Below are 17,358 nucleotides of genomic sequence, written 5' to 3' on the forward strand. Positions count from 1 at the left end.
CCGCTTCCGGTCCGCTCCATCTCTCGCCCCCTGGACCCCGCGCTTCACGGTGTCTTTGGTTCCGCCCGGCGGCAGCGGGAAGGGCCGGGGGATGCTGGCCGGGGAGACGGACAGGGCGGTCAGACGGCTCCTGCGGGCCGGAGGCGCGGTCAGGTCAGGAACGGCGGGGGCGGGGGGCTACAGCAGCCGCCTCGGAGGGGAGGGGCGGGAAGGAAACGTGGGTTGGGTAGGAAGAGAGTGGGGGCGGGGCGGCCGCAAAGGGGAGAGGCGGGCCGGGGGCAGTCGGTCACAGGGCAGTGTGGGGCTTGGGTGGGGCCCGTCCATGGAGGCCGGGGCCGAGGCTGCATCACAGGCCAGGAGGCCGGAGCACAAGGCGACCTGCCGCGTCCTCTTCGCCCTGACGTACGTGGATGTTTTACCTCTGCTGAGGGGACCACTGGGACGTCAGGATCAGCCCAGGTCATTTCCCGGCTCCAAGGGGTCGTTACACCTTCAGTTCGCCTAGGAACTGGGGTAGGGATTCCTTAAAGCTCCTTGCCCCGGGTTACCTTTCCGCGGTTACACAGCCAGAAAATAATTTGCCTCAGAGCTAAGGGGGGGGCTGCGTTTACATATGGAATCCGATTGCCTGGCATTATTCTGAACTTTAATTTACTGACTTGCCATATGACGGGTTGAATTTAACCATGCACCAGGGTTTATTTCTTGTACGTTACCATGTATATGGCGAGATCCTCCCTCCCCCGGGAACAGCGGGCACTTGTGTCTCTAATACTGCCAGCCCAAGAGCGACTGGAGTGAGCTCAGCACCCCGACTCGGAAAGACCATATGTTAGCAGTTTGTGCTGAAGGCTAGTCCTGTGATTTGCAAACTTTGGATCCTTTGTTTACATGAGAGATGTATTGATGGTGTAACAATTACCCAAGACATGATTGGGGATAAAAACATACAAAAATAGGATTGTACTGGTCAAAAATATCAGTGCTCTGTGTATTACAGTGTCCTTGTCTATAATTCCTATATGATGTGTTAATGTTGTTACTTGTTTTCCAATAGAAAGACAACAAGCAGACTTTTCCCCTTACTTTTTTAGGCATAAAGTAATGAAGAACTGGGGTGTTGTTGGTGGAATTGCTGCTGCTCTGGCAGCAGGCGTATATGTTCTCTGGGGTCCCATCACCGAAAGAAAGAAACGCAGGAAAGGTGGGGAAAGTTCTAAATTGACCAAAATTATCCATATCCAGTAACAGAAAAATGTGTGCTAATGATGAATAAATTCTCATAATCTTCTATAGAAAGGATGAGAGAATAGTAAATTTTCCATTTTATTATGGGTTTGAATTTATTTTGAGCTAAGACTTTGGATGTTAGAAATGTTTTCACTTTTCTTTTAATCATTAGATCTTGTAAAACCTTTTGTTATATAGCAAAATATAAATTTTTGTTAGTGAATTGTGTTGCCGCCTATCTGAATTAGTCTGTATCAATAAAAGATTTTTATTTCCTATGTAGATTTGATCTTTATATGTACTGGTTATGTTAGTTTAAAATTTTTAAAAGTATGATGATACATATTAGGCATGCTTTGTATGTGTTTTGTAATATGTTTGTATTACCTACAGAAATTCAATAAAACTTAAACAAATACACAAAATAAACACCTTCTGATTGAACATAAGCATGGGATAAGTGAATGTCTTCTGCTTTGGAAAGTAAATATTCATACTAAAAATAGCTAGAGTAAAGAAATATATTACACAAATCTTTGAAAACTCGAGAGGCATCCCTAATACAATACTAATCTCATAGGGAAGGAGAACTCACTAAATTGATACCAGGTGTGCAAATGCACATACTTTAGGCCTCCATCCTGGAAACACTTTTTAATGTGTTTAACTTCACACATCTGAACAGACTCATACAAGCTATTTGGATGTGTAAAAATTAAGCACATATGTAAATGTGAGGATTATTATTATTTTATTTATTACTATTTATTATTTGTATTGTTGTACCTAGGAGTCACAGTCATGAGACAGGACCCCAGAATCAGGGCCTTCAACCTTGCAGATAGTATTACAAGTCACAAATTGAAAATTAAATACATTACAGTTGTTAATTCCAGTTTATATGATAATGTGCAGATAATCCTATAGTAATCCATGCTTGATAGTGTTAAAGTATAGCTTTCTGAAATTCAGTCAAGAACATTTTTCAGAAGTTTAATTTTTTTTTTTTACAGTGGCGTGATTCTTAGAGACCATAACACTATTGCATGTTTGAGTGTCTTAATAACTGTTGTAAACACCAAATAAAAGATAGAAGCTCGAAATCCAAATCACATGGATCATATCACTTTCAGTACAAAAAAAACCCAAACTGTCCTATACACTCGAATGTAAATTGTTAATGCATATTTCTAGGGCTTGTGCCTGGCCTTCTCAACTTAGGAAACACCTGTTTCATGAACTCTTTGCTGCAAGGCTTATCTGCTTGTCCATCTTTCATCAAGTGGCTGGAGGACTTTACAGCCCAATACAAGACAGACCAGAATGAATCATCGGAGCACCAATATTTGTCCCTTACTTTGCTATGCCTTCTGAAAGGTATAATGTTGTTAAACTTTTAAGGGGTTAAGTTGCATTAACAAGAAAATAATTAATAAAACCTAATATGTTACTGTTTTTAAGAAATTAATTTGCACGGTGCTTAGTATAAGTGATACAGTTAAGAAATCTTTTATTTTTAATATCACAAAGATGTCTCACAACTGTTGTCACACTCAGAATTCAATCAGAAAGTAATTTCATTTACTATAATTTAATGTGGAAATTTCTCAAATAAATGCATGAGAGAGCATATGTGATGTTAGCTAAAAAGAGCAGAAAACTAAATTTCTTACTGTGTTAATGAAGATTGGGAGATTTAATAGGTAAACTTAATTAGCTGACTTGATGGTGTTCTCTATGTACAAAGAAATGACTGTATCTTGGATCCATTAACTCCATTGAAAGCTCAGGTTTTTTTTATTTGCCCAGGTTTTCATTACTATTGAGTCAATGCAGCACCCTCAGGTTGTTAGTGTCCTTCCTAAGTCCCACCAAGGAATCTCTCAAACCTCTAGTGCTGAATGAAGGATTAGCTCCACAATAAGTCATATTTAGGTTACATTCATTTTCCAAGTCCCCTCTACTCTCCTCTTTCCTTGAAAAAGAATTTTTCCATTCAGAGTTGTTGTAAAGTTGAATGAGGTGCCAGGTTCTTGCCCCTTTCCTTGCCCTCACCTGCATTGTTGTTATGGAAGCTGAAGGAGAGATCAGAGGGCGACATTTTAAAATAAATATAACTGGAGAACAAGGATGTACAAACATGTACAGTTGTTGAGGAAGGGGAAAAAAGCATTCTGCAAATCATTCCTCTCAGACATAACTAAGAAATAACTCCGCAGCTGTGGATCAGTGGGTTTAGAACGTCTCTGCGCCCACACTGGCTGGGCCAGCTCCTTGTACTTGAGCACGTGTTAACAGTCATTCTGCTTTTGTAAGTGAAAATAAGTTAGACCCACTATATCCAGGTTTTGTGATCTAACCAATCCTAGTGTCTCCATTTTAAATTTCATACCTCCAGCTTTATCCTGCCAAGAGGTCACAGAAGATGATGTCCTGGATGCAAGCTGTTTGTTAGAAGTGTTAAGACTGTACAGGTGGCAGATCTCATCATTTGAAGAGCAGGTGATTGCAAAATTCAAATTAGATTATAGCATATGTTTGATCTTAGATACTGTGATGTTTGGATCCTTATGTAATATAAAGTATTTATAGATCTGAGTATCAAATCTGAATCCTCTTCAGCATGGTGAAAAGTTATCTTTAGTAACTAAAAGAAAGCAGCAATGTGTTAATACATGACATCTTCAGTTTGTTTTAGAGATGCCTGATTCAGATTCTTAATTCCTTTCAGCTGTCAGCGTTTGGTATGAGGCTGCCAGTAGTGACAAGATCCCAGGGGGTAAAATCCTAGCCCCATTAAAGTCAATGCAAGTTTTGCCATTGACTTCAACAGGGCCATGATAAAATGCCATGGCTTCTGTTTCTAAAGAAGTTCCCTGTGTTTTCTTAAGGCTCACAGATTTAGTTACACATAACTGATGGGACTTCTAGATCTTGTACACAGTGCAAATGTCTGCAAACTGTGCAGACAAACCCAGTACAGTAGATTCTGCTTAATAGCAACATAAGTATTGACAATTTCGGTTAATAGCAGCGTTTTGCCAGGAACCAATCCCATCGCGTTGACTTTAATGTTAATGTGATGCAGATATTGGCAACGGCATGCTGCTTAGTAACACCATTTTTTTCATTCTTGGAAGAAAGGCCCCAGGTGTTGGCAGGTTTGCGAGGATGCAGCCAGGGAAGGAAGTGCTAGGGGGTACCTACCCTGGCCGCAACCCTACAAACCTGCCTGCGGCTCGTGCTCAGCCCATCTCAGTGCTTCCTTCTGGGGTTGCAGGCCCACAAACCTGCTGCCGCACAGACATGGCACAGGAGGTAAGAGGCTGTGGACAGGGCAGTAGTGGGGAGGGGGACTGCAGCCCACATGCCAGAGCTTCATGGCACTTCTCCCTGAACTCTCCAGGCTGTACCCTGCTAGGGGGCTGCACCTAGGGAAGGAAGTGCTGGCACGTGCTGAGCTCTGACCCCCACAGAGCACAGGGAAGGATATGGTGCAGTCCCATGAGACCCCAGCTCCCAGTAGAAACTCCATCATCCTGCTGGTTTGCAGGGGTGCAGCCAGGGAAGGCACATCCCAGCACCTCCTTTCCTCGCTGCAGCCTCACAAACCTGCCTTCTCCTTGTTAGCAACTGCTGGATAAGGGCAACTTTTTCATGGCAGTCGAGGAGAATAAGCAGAATCTATTGTATTTGAAAAATGTTTTCTGCTCCTAAGTGTGTGGAGTCTGAGGTCAGTAAATTGGTTCAGTTGTCTCTTCTATAAATAAGGTTGTATATTTTATACTTCATATCCAAAACAAATTACCTAAGTTTCAGTTCTGCTCTCATTGAAGTCAGTCATTTTCACCATTGACCTCCGTGGAAAGCAGGCTTTGGGGTCATTATTGTGAGTATTTTGTGTGTGTATACTCCAGTATTCTTTCAGTGCTATATGTCACAAAAACATTTATAACAAATGTACATTTTTTGTGGGCTTAGCTTTGCAGAAAAGATTGTTGGCAAAATTGTAGCACAGGCATAGGAGTATAGGACTGGAAGGGACCTCGGGGATCATCAAGTCCAGTCCCCTGCTATTGGAGGGAACCCCATCTTATAATCCTGTTTATAAATGTATCAAGCTTCATCTTAAAATGAGTAAGATTGTTTGCTCCCACTATTCGTATTGAGAGGCTGTTCCAGAATCTCACTCCTCTAATGGCATCTTAGAGACTAACAAATTTATTTGGGCATAAGCTTTCGGGGACTAAAACCCACTTCATTGGATGCCCACAAAAGCTTATGCCGAAATAAATTTGTTAGTCTCTAAGGTGCCACAAGTACTCCTCGTTACTTTTGCTGATACAGACTAACACAGCTGCCACTCTGAAACTCCTCTAATGGTTAGAAAACCTTCTCATTTCCTGCCTGAATGTATTCACAGCCAGTTTATACTCATTTGTTCTTGTGCCAACATTGTCCTTTTGCTTAAATATCTCTTCTTCCTCTCTTGTGTTTACTCCCAAATGTATTTAGAGAGAGCAATCAAATCTCAGCCTAAGTGGTTATTATTAAATTAACTGGGTCCTAAAAGTGTAATAATTTCTTCTTAAAGGAAAAATTAACGCCTCATTTTGCCATGACAGATTCCTATGTGCACACACACTCTTGGTATGTTTGTTGATGTTGTCTTGTTTGATTCCCTCTAAGTTGCATATCACCCTTTAATAGGATGCTCATGAACTATTCCATGTCCTTACATCTTCGTTGGAAGATGAGCGAGAGCGTCAGCCCCGGATCACACATTTGTTTGACGTGCATTCATTAGAGGTAAAACTGTACAAAAATGTTATTTCCCTTTCCTTTAAAGTGATAGAGCCTGTTTAGATACTAAATATGCAATGCTGTTCTTCCATCTTTGGATAAAAATGAATTAATAAAACTAGCAAATTGAAAAAAACTTTTCAAAGAATATAATATTTTAGTACTTTGCATTTATATTGACCCAGTCATGCAAGGAGCTGAGCATCCTCAATGCCCATAAACATCAGTGGGCGTTGAGGGCAGTCAGCATCACATGGGATTGAGCCCACAGCACCATCCATTTGAGAATCTGAGTATACTGTATGGATGGACTGTCGGAATTGCCATAATGGCCCAGACCATTGGTCCATCTAGTCAGGTATCCTATCTCTAACAGTTGTCAATACACCAGGTGCTTCAGACGGAGATACAAGAAACTATATAATGGACAATTATGGAACAAACTCCTAACCTTCCACAATTAGCAGTTGACTTATTCCCTGAAACGTGAAGGTTTAAATCTCTTACACATTTTTATTCTATCTAACATAACTGGATGTTCTATCTATTAAGCTTTTATCAATTGTTGTAAGCTCTCAGTATCTTGTTGCTAGAAATGCCAGCGTTCGTGATGTGTTATGTAAAAAACACTTCTTTTATCCTTTTTAAATTCATTGCTTTTCAGTTTCAGTGGTTGTCCCTAAATATTAATTTTTAAAGGTACAATTTTTAGACTAAAATGAGAGCATATTTAAGATTTTGTATTTTGTAAGGTGAGATTTAATACAATCTTTTTCCTTCCTCTGTAGCAGCCAGAAATAACCGAAAAGCAAATAAGCTGCAGGACAACAGGTAACATTTTCTCCCTTGAAAAAATGTGTATATTTACTTATAGACATGGCAACAGTAGTTGTTTTACTTACTGAAGTAATATTATTATTATTTGATCTGTTTCTAGTGACCTGGAATTTATCTTTAAATGTCTCCAAAGACAATGTTAATTAAAGATTTGTAAACAGAAAGGGAAGTGTTTTTAAAAAACCTGGGTTTTAAGAGCTATAAAAAAAAAAACCCAAAGAAATTAAAAAATCCAGGTATTATAATGATCATGATGAACGTGGAAGTACTAAATATTAAGACAGTTACAACTTTGTATTTTAGGGTCACTTCACCCCATGTCGAGTCACTGGAAGTCTCAACATCCTTTTCATGGAAGGCTGACCAGTAACATGCTTTGCAAACACTGCAAACGCCAGGTACAAGAATTTGTATATTTGAGATTAATTATAAACAAATAAAAAAGGAAAGCTTAATTAAAGCACATTCTAGAGGATTTTTTAATAACAAGTACCATCTTGTTTTATTTTTTGCAATCCTGAAAATTTGCAGGATTGGGGCCTTATATTGTAAGCGCACCAGGGCGAGAACTTTGTTTTCATTTGTCTATAAAGTGCCTAGGAGAGCACTGGTGCTGTACAAATATGTAATAATAATAATAATGAAAAATATAAAATTGTGACCATGCTTTGTTTTATAAGTGTGGTGATTGTAACTTAAATATTGTTTTTAATATTTGACTTTCACTTGCAGACACATTTGTGTTATAACAGAAATCCGGTAGCATAGATAGCATTTTAAGACTTGTATCAGAGGGGTAGCCGTGTTAGTCTGGATCTGTAAAAGCAGCAAAGAGTCCTGTGGCACCTTATAGACTAACAGATGTTTTGGAGCATGAGCTTTCGTGGGTGAATACCCACTTCGTCATGCATCCGATGAAGTGGGTATTCACCCACGAAAACTCATGCGTTTTAAGACTTGGTCATTCAGTCTTCAAACAGCCAATGTTCCTGTTAATTCTTATGCAGTAAATGGTGGGATTGGACTGAGAGTGTTGACTTCTGTGCTGGACAGAGGAAACAGTTCCTAATGCTTACAGAATATCTTCTGCTGCCATGGAAAAATTCTACTCAAATATTTACAAAACAATTTCCAAAACTCACTCTTTGCAGAAGAAAATGAACCTGCCCTCCACTGAACTAACCAGGAGATATTTTTACCAGATCCTCGAATTGTTTGTAACTAATTTTGCTGTATTTAGAACTACAAATCCAGATCAGTTTATATCTAGTTAGAGTCCAGTCCTGTGAGGTGTTAGTACCCTTAACTCCCACGTAGGACCATAGGAGTAGCGAGTGCTCAGGCCTGTTTTCATTAGGTTGAAGGTGGACTGTAACCCTGTGGACATGTGAAATGTTTTCTTTCAGAGTCCTGTGAGGTGTGATACATTTGACAGTCTTTCGCTGAGTATTCCAGCAGCCATGTGGGTATGTGCTTTCTGCTGAAGCATGATCCATTCTGTACTACATGCTTCCTTATAGTCAAAGCTTTATTCTAGACTCTAGTCCTATGCCTGAATTTAAAATGATGGGGTGAAACTGTAAATCAGTAATTTAGAATTAATGTTATTACATTTTATTAATTTTTGTTGTTGTTTTAGTAGATTTTCCTGATTCAATGTCTTACTCTGAACATAGCGGGGAAAATTTCTAGCTTAGCTAACCAAGTGTAACTTCATTGATATCAGTGGAGTTGTCTGCCTACACCAGTAATAAATTTGGCCCTGTCTACATATCTGGAGATACCAAAGTGCAACCTGAGGGCTGTGTGTTTACTGCAAAGTCCTAGTATGTGCTTCTGCTTGCTTTCTCCCTATGATTACAGTGAGGACAAGGGTGCCAAATTGCAGGCTTTTAGAGCTGGTGATTTCAATAAAGAAGCCATTTCTGTTAATCTCTAAAGCTGTGTTTCTCAACCTTTTTGATACAAGGGACCAGCTTGCTGCCTTCCTAAACTGTGTCAGGTAGATCTCAGGGTCCAGTGCTGGTCCACGTAGCGGTTGTCGAGAAACATTGCTCTAAAGGAGATACAAGTCCGAACAAATATTATGGTTGTGTGCAAAGTTATTATTAGATTACAAATAGTCCACCTGTATGCAAAATTTGTGTAGTCCTTAGTATTGCAAAGTTTAGGCCCCTCATATACTGTGTGCTATAAGTTTGTGTCTCCAGACAAGGGGTCTGCTATCTCCTTGGTGTGTTCATGGAACAACCATTTGCATTCATAGGAGTTTTGTGCCAATGCCTAGGGGAGAACAGAACCAAGCTTTTGACACTTTTTCTGTGCTAGTTTCCTATTTTTATACCAAGTTGAAGATGACCCCAGCTCACCAGCAGTATAGATTTTGCCATCAAAAAGATGGCTAAAAATAGCAAGAAAGCAACTAATGCATGAGATGTAAAATAGAGCTAGAAGGCCACATTCCTGCAGGGCAAGGGGTAGGGCTGCGGAAAGTGTTTCATGGGGCACTGTAATTGTGAAGGAAAGCATTGTAAGAGGGCAGAGATCCATTGGTTCAAAACCCCACTAAGAAGATGAAACAGGAAATGTCATGAAACAAATTAACGAGGGAGGTAATGGTATCTCTGTCACTGGAGGTTTTAAAGAACAAGTTAGAGCAGTGGTTCTCAAACTTTTGTATTGGTGACCCCTTTCACACAGCAAACCTATGAGTGTGACCCCCATTATAAATTTAAAAACCTTGTTTTATATTTAACACTATTATAAATGCTGGAGTTTGGGGGTGGAGCCTAACAGCTTGCAACCCCCCCGTATAATAACCTTGTGACCCCCCTGAGGGTTCACGACCCCCAGTTTGAGAACCCCTGGGTTAGACAAACCTGTCAGGGATGGTCTAGATAATACTTAGCCCTGCCTTAGTGCAGGGGACTGGACTAAATCACCTCTTGAGGTCCCTTCCAATCTTATGATCTTATGGCTACTACTCCTACACATAGACTATAACAGCTCCCAAGGATAAACTGGGTGGAAGGAGGAGGCGTCTGTTCCCCCACCAACCTAGTATATGTTCTCTGCTCAAAGCCCTTCTACTCTAGCTTTGCGGAGGAGCCAGGATTTAGCTCAGAATGTATTAATTCCTATTAAATAGATGACTAAAAATCCTTTAACAGAGTTGAATTGTGTGTATCATAAAATCAGTGCAAAGTTGTTTTTTCTCACACTCAGGGTCGTCCTATGACACTGGACCATTGCCTCCACCATTTCATCTCTTCTGAATCAGTAAAGGATGTTGTATGTGACAATTGCACTAAAGTACGTAATTTTAATTTATATACTCTTCCAGGTCAGTTTCTAGATCAGGTGTCTCGGAGTCAGGACTCCTAGGTTCTACTCCATGCACTGCTGCTGACTTGCTGAATCCTCGGTTTCCTCACCTCTGAAGTGAGGATACTACCTCACAGGGGGTTAGGAATCCTAGTTTGTAAAGCACTTTACAGATCCTGGAATACTCAGTGATTGCCAGGTATTAAATTTTATAATACCCTGGTGGGGTTTTTTTTCCTGATCTTTAAACATTGTTTTACAACTACTTGTAACTTGACTGTAGCACAGGGAATAAGAGTAACGTGACTAAAATCAGACTGAGAATGGCTAAAGGTTAGACTTGAAGCCAGAACTTTTGTCTTCACGGGCACTTTCTGTAAATGTTTCTATTTAGTTTCACTGCTTAATTCTCATGCACTTCTGAGGTTACAAACAGCTGGGAAATGGTTAAATCTAAACAAATTATTTAAACCTGTGCATAGCCCTAGATAATAAACTATTTTTTGGCATATGCACACCCCCAATATCGGTTTATGTAATATAATATTATGGATAATTAAATGGCTATAATTATGTTTCCTTTGTTTTCAGATTCAGGCAGAAGGAACACTGAATGGGCAAACCACAGAAAACCAGAGAACAACATTTGTTAAACAATTAAAGCTAGGGAAGGTAAGACAAATTGATCTGGCAAATTTATTTGTAAAGCCTCTACAGTAGTGTCTTCTAAAACAATCCAGTGACTTATCTCTTCAGTCTGTTATTTTGATACCCCCTTCTTGGCACTAAGCTTGGAGACCATTCATACTCTGTTTTGTACTTAAATGTGAGCTCATTTGACAGTTTTGTATGCCATAACACCTTGACTCAGCAAAGCCCATGCTTAATGTTAAACACATGAATAATCTCACCTTAATTTTACAGTGTGTGTAAACGTATGTATTGTTGAGTTGTGGCTTATATGTCCCTTGAGTTTTAGCAATAAAAATATGTGATTCAGTGTTTCAGTGGTGACTTAAGTAATTCCTATATATATTTTGTTAAACACGTTGCCATCCCTAAGCAATTGCATGTTCTTAAAATAAATAAATAACCCCCATTCTGAATGGAGGTGATTGGGTGGGTGAATATGGTAATAAACATCTGAAACAACTTAGATTGTTCTATGTTTGTGTAGCACACAGCACAGTTGGGTCTGGGTCTATGACTGGAGCTCCTAGGCACGACAGTCATACTAATAACTTAACTGAAAGAGACAGTAAAACCCTGTGCTGCATTTTGGGTGTAAAACAATGTAACTGTTTGACTCTGGTTTCCATGGCGCTTGGTGGTTTCACTCTGACAGCCACAAAAACATTGCACTTGAAAACTTAGCTCTGGTTAGTACTAACTGCAAGGGACCTGGATCCTTTGTCCCCAAGGGATTATATTGATCAGAATCTTTGGTCTGCGCTGGACAAGTTTAAAAAGATTTCAGATGAGTCTTTTAGAAACATGCATGTGTTTTTACTGACTTTTCCCACTTGTGGCAAACCCTGTTAATTTTGTCCATCTACCCAATAAATTATGGTAGTGTTATTAGGAACCTTTCTTCTGATTGTCAGCTTTATACTTTGTATTATGGGTATTACTTCTAATGGGGTTATAGTAGCAGATGAGAAACTAGTTTAATTATCCACTTCTCCATTCACTCTCTTGGACTTCAATCCTAGTTCCAAGAATGTACTTTTAAATCAAGCAGTCGTTCTTCCTATTTTGAATATGTCTGTTGACTTTGTATTTCTGTGGAATGTGCTTGAAGCTCCCTCAGTGTCTGTGTATCCATCTGCAAAGGCTGAGCTGGTCAGACCAAGGCATGCCTCTGAAACATCATGAACATGTGCAGTTCAATGAGTTCCTGATCATGGACATCTACAAATACCACCTCCCTGTCCATAAATCAAGCCAGCATGATCTAAACCAGAAAGGCAATCCACGGATGTTGTCTGAAACAAAGGATGGGTCAGCAGTAAAAGCCTCAGGTATTTGATCTGAAAATAAAAAATACAGGTAGTTTGTCAGTGTATAAGAAAACATATATTTATTTTGTTTTATACTAAAACCTAGAAAGATCTCCTTTCCCAGCAGGCTTTGGCCCCTTGACATCTATTTAAAATACAGTTCTTACAAATTTACTGTTCACTCCCATTCCAAAATGCTAGGAGCATAGGAGACTGTGGAGAACTGGGCTGCTTTAGCCCCCAAGGATGAATGAGTTCCAAAGTCGATAGGCCCTCACAGAGAATGTCTTGCTAGTAGACCAGCTCTTTTAAACCACGGGAGCTCCAACTATGGCTGTATTGCAGGGGGAGTGCAGACCCTGGAGCTCTAATGTAATGTGGTCACAGTCAGATCCTGTGTCAAAACTAATATTGAAACTGCAGGGCAGTTCAAGGTGTAAATTATACAGCGTTTAACGAAAAGGGCCGGATCCTACAAATCCTTCTTCATGCAAGGAATCCCATAGCGTTCAGGAGGCCTGTTCACATAGGAAAGAGTTTATAGGATCATGTGTCAAAAATTGTGCATTAAGAAAAATGGCCCTGGATCTAGTCAGCCTTCAGTGTGCAGGGTGCCCATTAAAGTCAGAATTCAACTCTAAAGAAGGCTTTTGTTGGCAGGAACGGCCATTGAGGAGGCGTTAGGCATGCAGACTGTGCCCTTGCTTGAGAACGCCACAACTTTTTGCTTGAAGAAATAAACAAAATTTTCACATTCTTGAGCAAACTGTTTCCAGTCTATATGGCTATTTTGTATCACATCATTAGAGCTTAATTCCCTTGTTGCTGCTGGTCCCAAGTCTTCAAATAATTACTTGAATCAAAAGCTAACTACTACTTCAAATAACCCAAATTGAGCAGGGCTCTTGCAGCCGCATTCTACTGTGAGCTGTTAACAGTGTCCTAGGATATAATGTTCCCCTTCCTCATTAGGGGACTGTGAGGTTTAATTAATTAATGTTGGTAAAGTGCTTTCAGATTCTCTAATGAAAGATGCCATAGAGAGCACAGGGCTATTATTTGTAATATTAATAGTTAAGTTGCAGATCAGTTAAATCGCTGAATGTATAATTTCTCTTGCAGATCTGGAGCAGACATGTAGCACTAAATCATTCTTTATGAATGGCGCCTGCTCTCCTTCGTTATTAACATCCCCGATAACTTTCCCACTTGCAGTGGTTTCAGATTGCAGGTAAATCAGACTTTTGAAGTTATTTCATAATTTCTACCTGTGCTTAAAACTGATGTAAATTATAGTTTCCTTTATTCCATCTTTATTGTGATTCGGTAGCCACAGAATTTACCGTTATCCCAGCTATTGCAAATGTCCTCCTCGTTAGGGAAGGATTTCTATTCCTTTCTGTTTGGGTGATTTGGCAGTTCTGCTCCCTGTGTCCACAGCTAGTAAAAGGAGTTGTGTGAATTATAAGTGAAGATTTCAAAATCTCCTTTCTCTGGTTGTTTTTGCTCTGATGGCTGCTGCAGGAAAAAAATCAGGAGTGCAGCAAGCTTCTTACTGCAGAGCCATCATAGAATCTCAGGGTTGGAAGGGACCTCAGGAGGTCATCTAGTCTAACCCCCTGCTCAAAGCAGGACCAGTCCCCAGACAGATTTTTGCCCCAGATCCCTAAATGGCCCCCTCAAGGACAGGACCGGCGCTAGGGGTTTGAGCGCCCTAGGCGGACAGCAATTTCGCCGCTCCGCACGCTGGTCGGTCCTGCGGCTCCAGTGGAGCTGCTGCAGTAGTGCCTGCGGGCGGTCCACCGAGCCGCGCGAGGAGCCAACTGTCTGCAGGCACGACTGCGGCAGCTCCACCGGAGACGCGGACCAGCAGACCCTCCGCCGCAGGCACCACTGCAGCAGCTCCACTGGAGCTGCCTGCCGCCCCCTCTGGCTAAATGATGCCCACCAATTATTCTGGCATCCTAGGCGATTGCCTAGGCTGCCTAAATGGTAGCGCTGGCCCTGCTCAAGGATTGAACTCCCAACCCTGAGTTTAGCAGGCCAGTGCTCAAACCACTGAACTATCCCTCCCCCTTATCTTGTAACTGCTGCCTCTTCGCTGGTATCTCCCTTTTCTTTTCTCTTGACTTTTGAGAACAAATGAGTGTTTGTCATTTCTTGTAGACTTTTTTAAAAAAATCTTGTATTTAAGGAGCCTGTTTTTCAGAGGAGCTGTGTCCTTGCTGCTCCCTGCGACTTCTGTTGGAGCGGTGGACACTTCACTCTTGTGGTGATCAGGCCCAGTACTTGTCCTGTTAACTATTTTTCCCAGAGCACTCCGAGTTTGAGAATATTCACTTTTTCCATGTGGCTGATATATAGTTCCTATAATGTCTGTCTTATCTGTAATCATATATCTTTTCCCTGGGGTATATACTGACTTGAGATATTCCCTGCCTTTGCTCGCCCCATGTGTCCTGTTCCAGGAGGGGCAGCAATGGCTGTTTTATAGCCCACATGCTTGGTGAGATTCACAGCTTAGAAAAACAGGTGCATGGAGCAAGTACTTGAGAGGGCTTCCATTATTATATAGGGATGGTGTCGTGTAATTTTATGTTTTTTTCTGTTAAAATCACATGTCCTGGGATAACTTATACTTCTGACACTGCTGTAGAACTTAGCATTCACATACTAAAGGAAACAAGTGGGGGGCCTCACTGCAAAATTCAGAGCCAGTGTGCTGCACAGTATGCAGTGGCCCTCTCTAGAATACATTCCAGAAACTGTTTTCATTAATACTCAGAGCACCAATTCTGTCCTGCTGATTGGAGAAGAGTGAAGCATTTTGACAATCACAGTGAAGGTCTGGGGAGTTATGAGCAAATGTGCTGCTGTGAGAGTGCATCTCTTATGAAGGGGGTCCATGGAATGAAAAACATGCTTTAAAATGAACTTGCTACTGAAAATAAAGTGACGGGATTTTCCAGGTACATGTTTGATACACAAGTGCTGCTGACCCCTTCCTTTCTCTCATTTGCCCTTCAGTTCCCCAGTGTACCTCTACCGTCTGATGGCTGTTGTAGTTCATCATGGGGACATGCATTCTGGACACTTTGTGACATATCGCCGCTCTCCGCCTTCTCCCAAGACCACGCTCTCGGTCAGTAACCAGTGGTTGTGGATTTCAGATGACACTGTGCGCAAAGCTAGTTTGCAAGAAGTGCTTTCATCTAGTGCTTACCTGCTCTTTTATGAGCGTGTTCACTCAAGAATGCAGCACCAAACTCAGGATTTCAGGGCTGAAGAATGACTTGGACCTTTGGAGAAGGATACATCTTGAGAAAACTGCTCTTGTGAGATGTACATTGCACCTCCTGACTGTTATGCAAATAGCCCACTACGTGCCCTTTGATATTCCACTCCTTCCTGGCAATGGTGCCTGGCTACTGCAGGGAGCTAGTGTTTCATACCAAAACGATGCTGCCCAAAGTTGGTCTGCTAGTGTTGGGCCCTCCAGAGTGTGTCTGCATTAGAGAAGCATGTTTGCTGTTCAGATAATATTCTCTCTGCATCACAGTTTTGAAACAGGGAATTTCAAACAGGGACTTCCCAGGGCCACATCTTTTTATTCTGACCTGTATGCATGTTTTCAGATGGAGCTGCTTAGTATCACCTTAAGGTATTTCTTAGCAGGGAAGCCCTAGAAGTGATTGATGAGAAATTACTGTTATCAAAGGCAATGGTTTAAAAAAATGAAGTGCCTTGAGATGATTTAAATGGTTACATTACCATTATCTACACCTACAATCTGTGGATTACATTCTGGTAAACGTCTATATCAAAGTGATATGAAGAACTATTAACTGAATCACATTTCTTGTCATAACCCCAGCTAAGCAACTAAAACAAGTTGTCTCTACCCAACATGCTTGATCCAAAAAAGTCCTTTCCTGTTTGTATCTTTTTTTCCCTATTTCCTTTCTTTGTACATCATAGAAGTACTTACGTCAATACAAACGGCAGTTTTCCGTTTCAGGGAAATACTCAAATAGTTGATCAGTTAGAACTGAGACACTGATTGTTGCGTCATCTCATCATACTGTAAGAGATGTTAAGAGAGAGCAGTATCTGCTAGCAATCATTATGGTAATGTCGTCTGTCTCTGTAAAACAATTCGATGCTGTTGCTTTGGAGCATCAGGTAGACTGTGCCTCTCAGTGCTGATCTTAAAGGTGACTGATTGGTATTCTAAACTCACCTTTCCTACCTTAATGATGAACACTGCCATTGCCTATCATCCCTTCTAAGGAATGCCTTCTGATCTGCAATGGAGTTTGAACCGGTTGTGATTGTGAGCCTGGGACTTGACGCAACATGTGTCATGGTGGGTTAGAACACACACAATTGCATGGGCAGTGGTTGGCACTTAGTCCAGTAAAATAGTAGAGTAGCCTGAACAGGTTGGTGTCACTGCATTAGATATTGCTATTTTTAAAGAGTTTGATATTAATCGTATATTGCTGCTCTGTGCTCTTCGGTGTGTAAAAAAAAGAGATGGGGAAAGAGGCAAGAAATCCTTTTGGCTGTTTTTAAATTAATGGGGATAAAATGGACAGACGTGGGAGTTCTTTTCTATTTATGTACTTCGGTGTAAGTGTGTGTGTGAGGGAGGAAGTCTGAACGTCAGACTAGGTCTTTTCAGTGTAAAACAGTGACTGACTTTTCAGACAATATCTACTGCCTCTCTAAAGTAGCTTCTTTTCCAAAAAGTTTTTTTTAATTGTAACTTTGTACATTTTGGATCCATATCATTCAACTGCCCAATGTTGTTCATATGCATTCAGAGCGTTTTAATAGGAGATGAAAAAAACAGCCACAAGATCATAGGCTATGAATGTATATAACACTTAGCTGTAGTCATTCCAGAGTGTGGATCATGATCCCTACTCAGAATAATGCTCATAACACAGAGAAGTCTGTATAAATCCATTGACCTATCCGGTCCAAAGAACCCTTGGCTTCTGTGTTAGAAGCACTTTTTTTATCATACTAATTTTATTACTGATTAAAAAATTATGTAATACCAATGAACTTTGTGACCATTGAAATAAGATCTAAACTCAGCATGTGACCCACAAAAGTAAAAAAAGAATACCTGAGGCTGAAGCTTCTCTGTTGTAGA

At 40.7% G+C, this 17,358-nt stretch overlaps 1 protein-coding gene across 3 annotated transcripts; it reads left to right on the forward strand.

Moving 5' to 3' along the window:
* Nucleotides 1-48: 48 nt before the first annotated feature.
* On the forward strand, nt 49-16,808 carry USP30 (ubiquitin specific peptidase 30). Of its 3 annotated transcripts, none has more exons than XM_050924218.1 (13): nt 49-153; nt 1,095-1,204; nt 2,425-2,607; nt 3,629-3,732; nt 5,941-6,039; nt 6,822-6,864; nt 7,174-7,268; nt 8,277-8,336; nt 10,096-10,182; nt 10,786-10,866; nt 11,996-12,215; nt 13,317-13,425; nt 15,222-16,808. In XM_050924218.1, exons 1-13 carry the CDS (start codon nt 92-94, stop codon nt 15,484-15,486), a joined length of 1,518 nt encoding a protein of 505 aa, XP_050780175.1. In that variant the 5' UTR covers nt 49-91; the 3' UTR covers nt 15,487-16,808. The 3 variants fall into 3 exon arrangements, with proteins under 3 accessions (XP_050780175.1, XP_050780174.1, XP_050780173.1); XM_050924217.1 differs by lacking the exon at nt 15,222-16,808 and adding an exon at nt 14,980-15,215 and having other exon boundaries at nt 74-153; XM_050924216.1 differs by lacking the exon at nt 49-153 and adding an exon at nt 304-513.
* The last annotated feature ends 550 nt before the right edge of the window (nt 16,809-17,358 follow it).

The sequence above is a fragment of the Gopherus flavomarginatus genome, chromosome 15 (assembly GCF_025201925.1).
Source record: "Gopherus flavomarginatus isolate rGopFla2 chromosome 15, rGopFla2.mat.asm, whole genome shotgun sequence".
NCBI lineage: Eukaryota > Metazoa > Chordata > Testudines > Testudinidae > Gopherus > Gopherus flavomarginatus.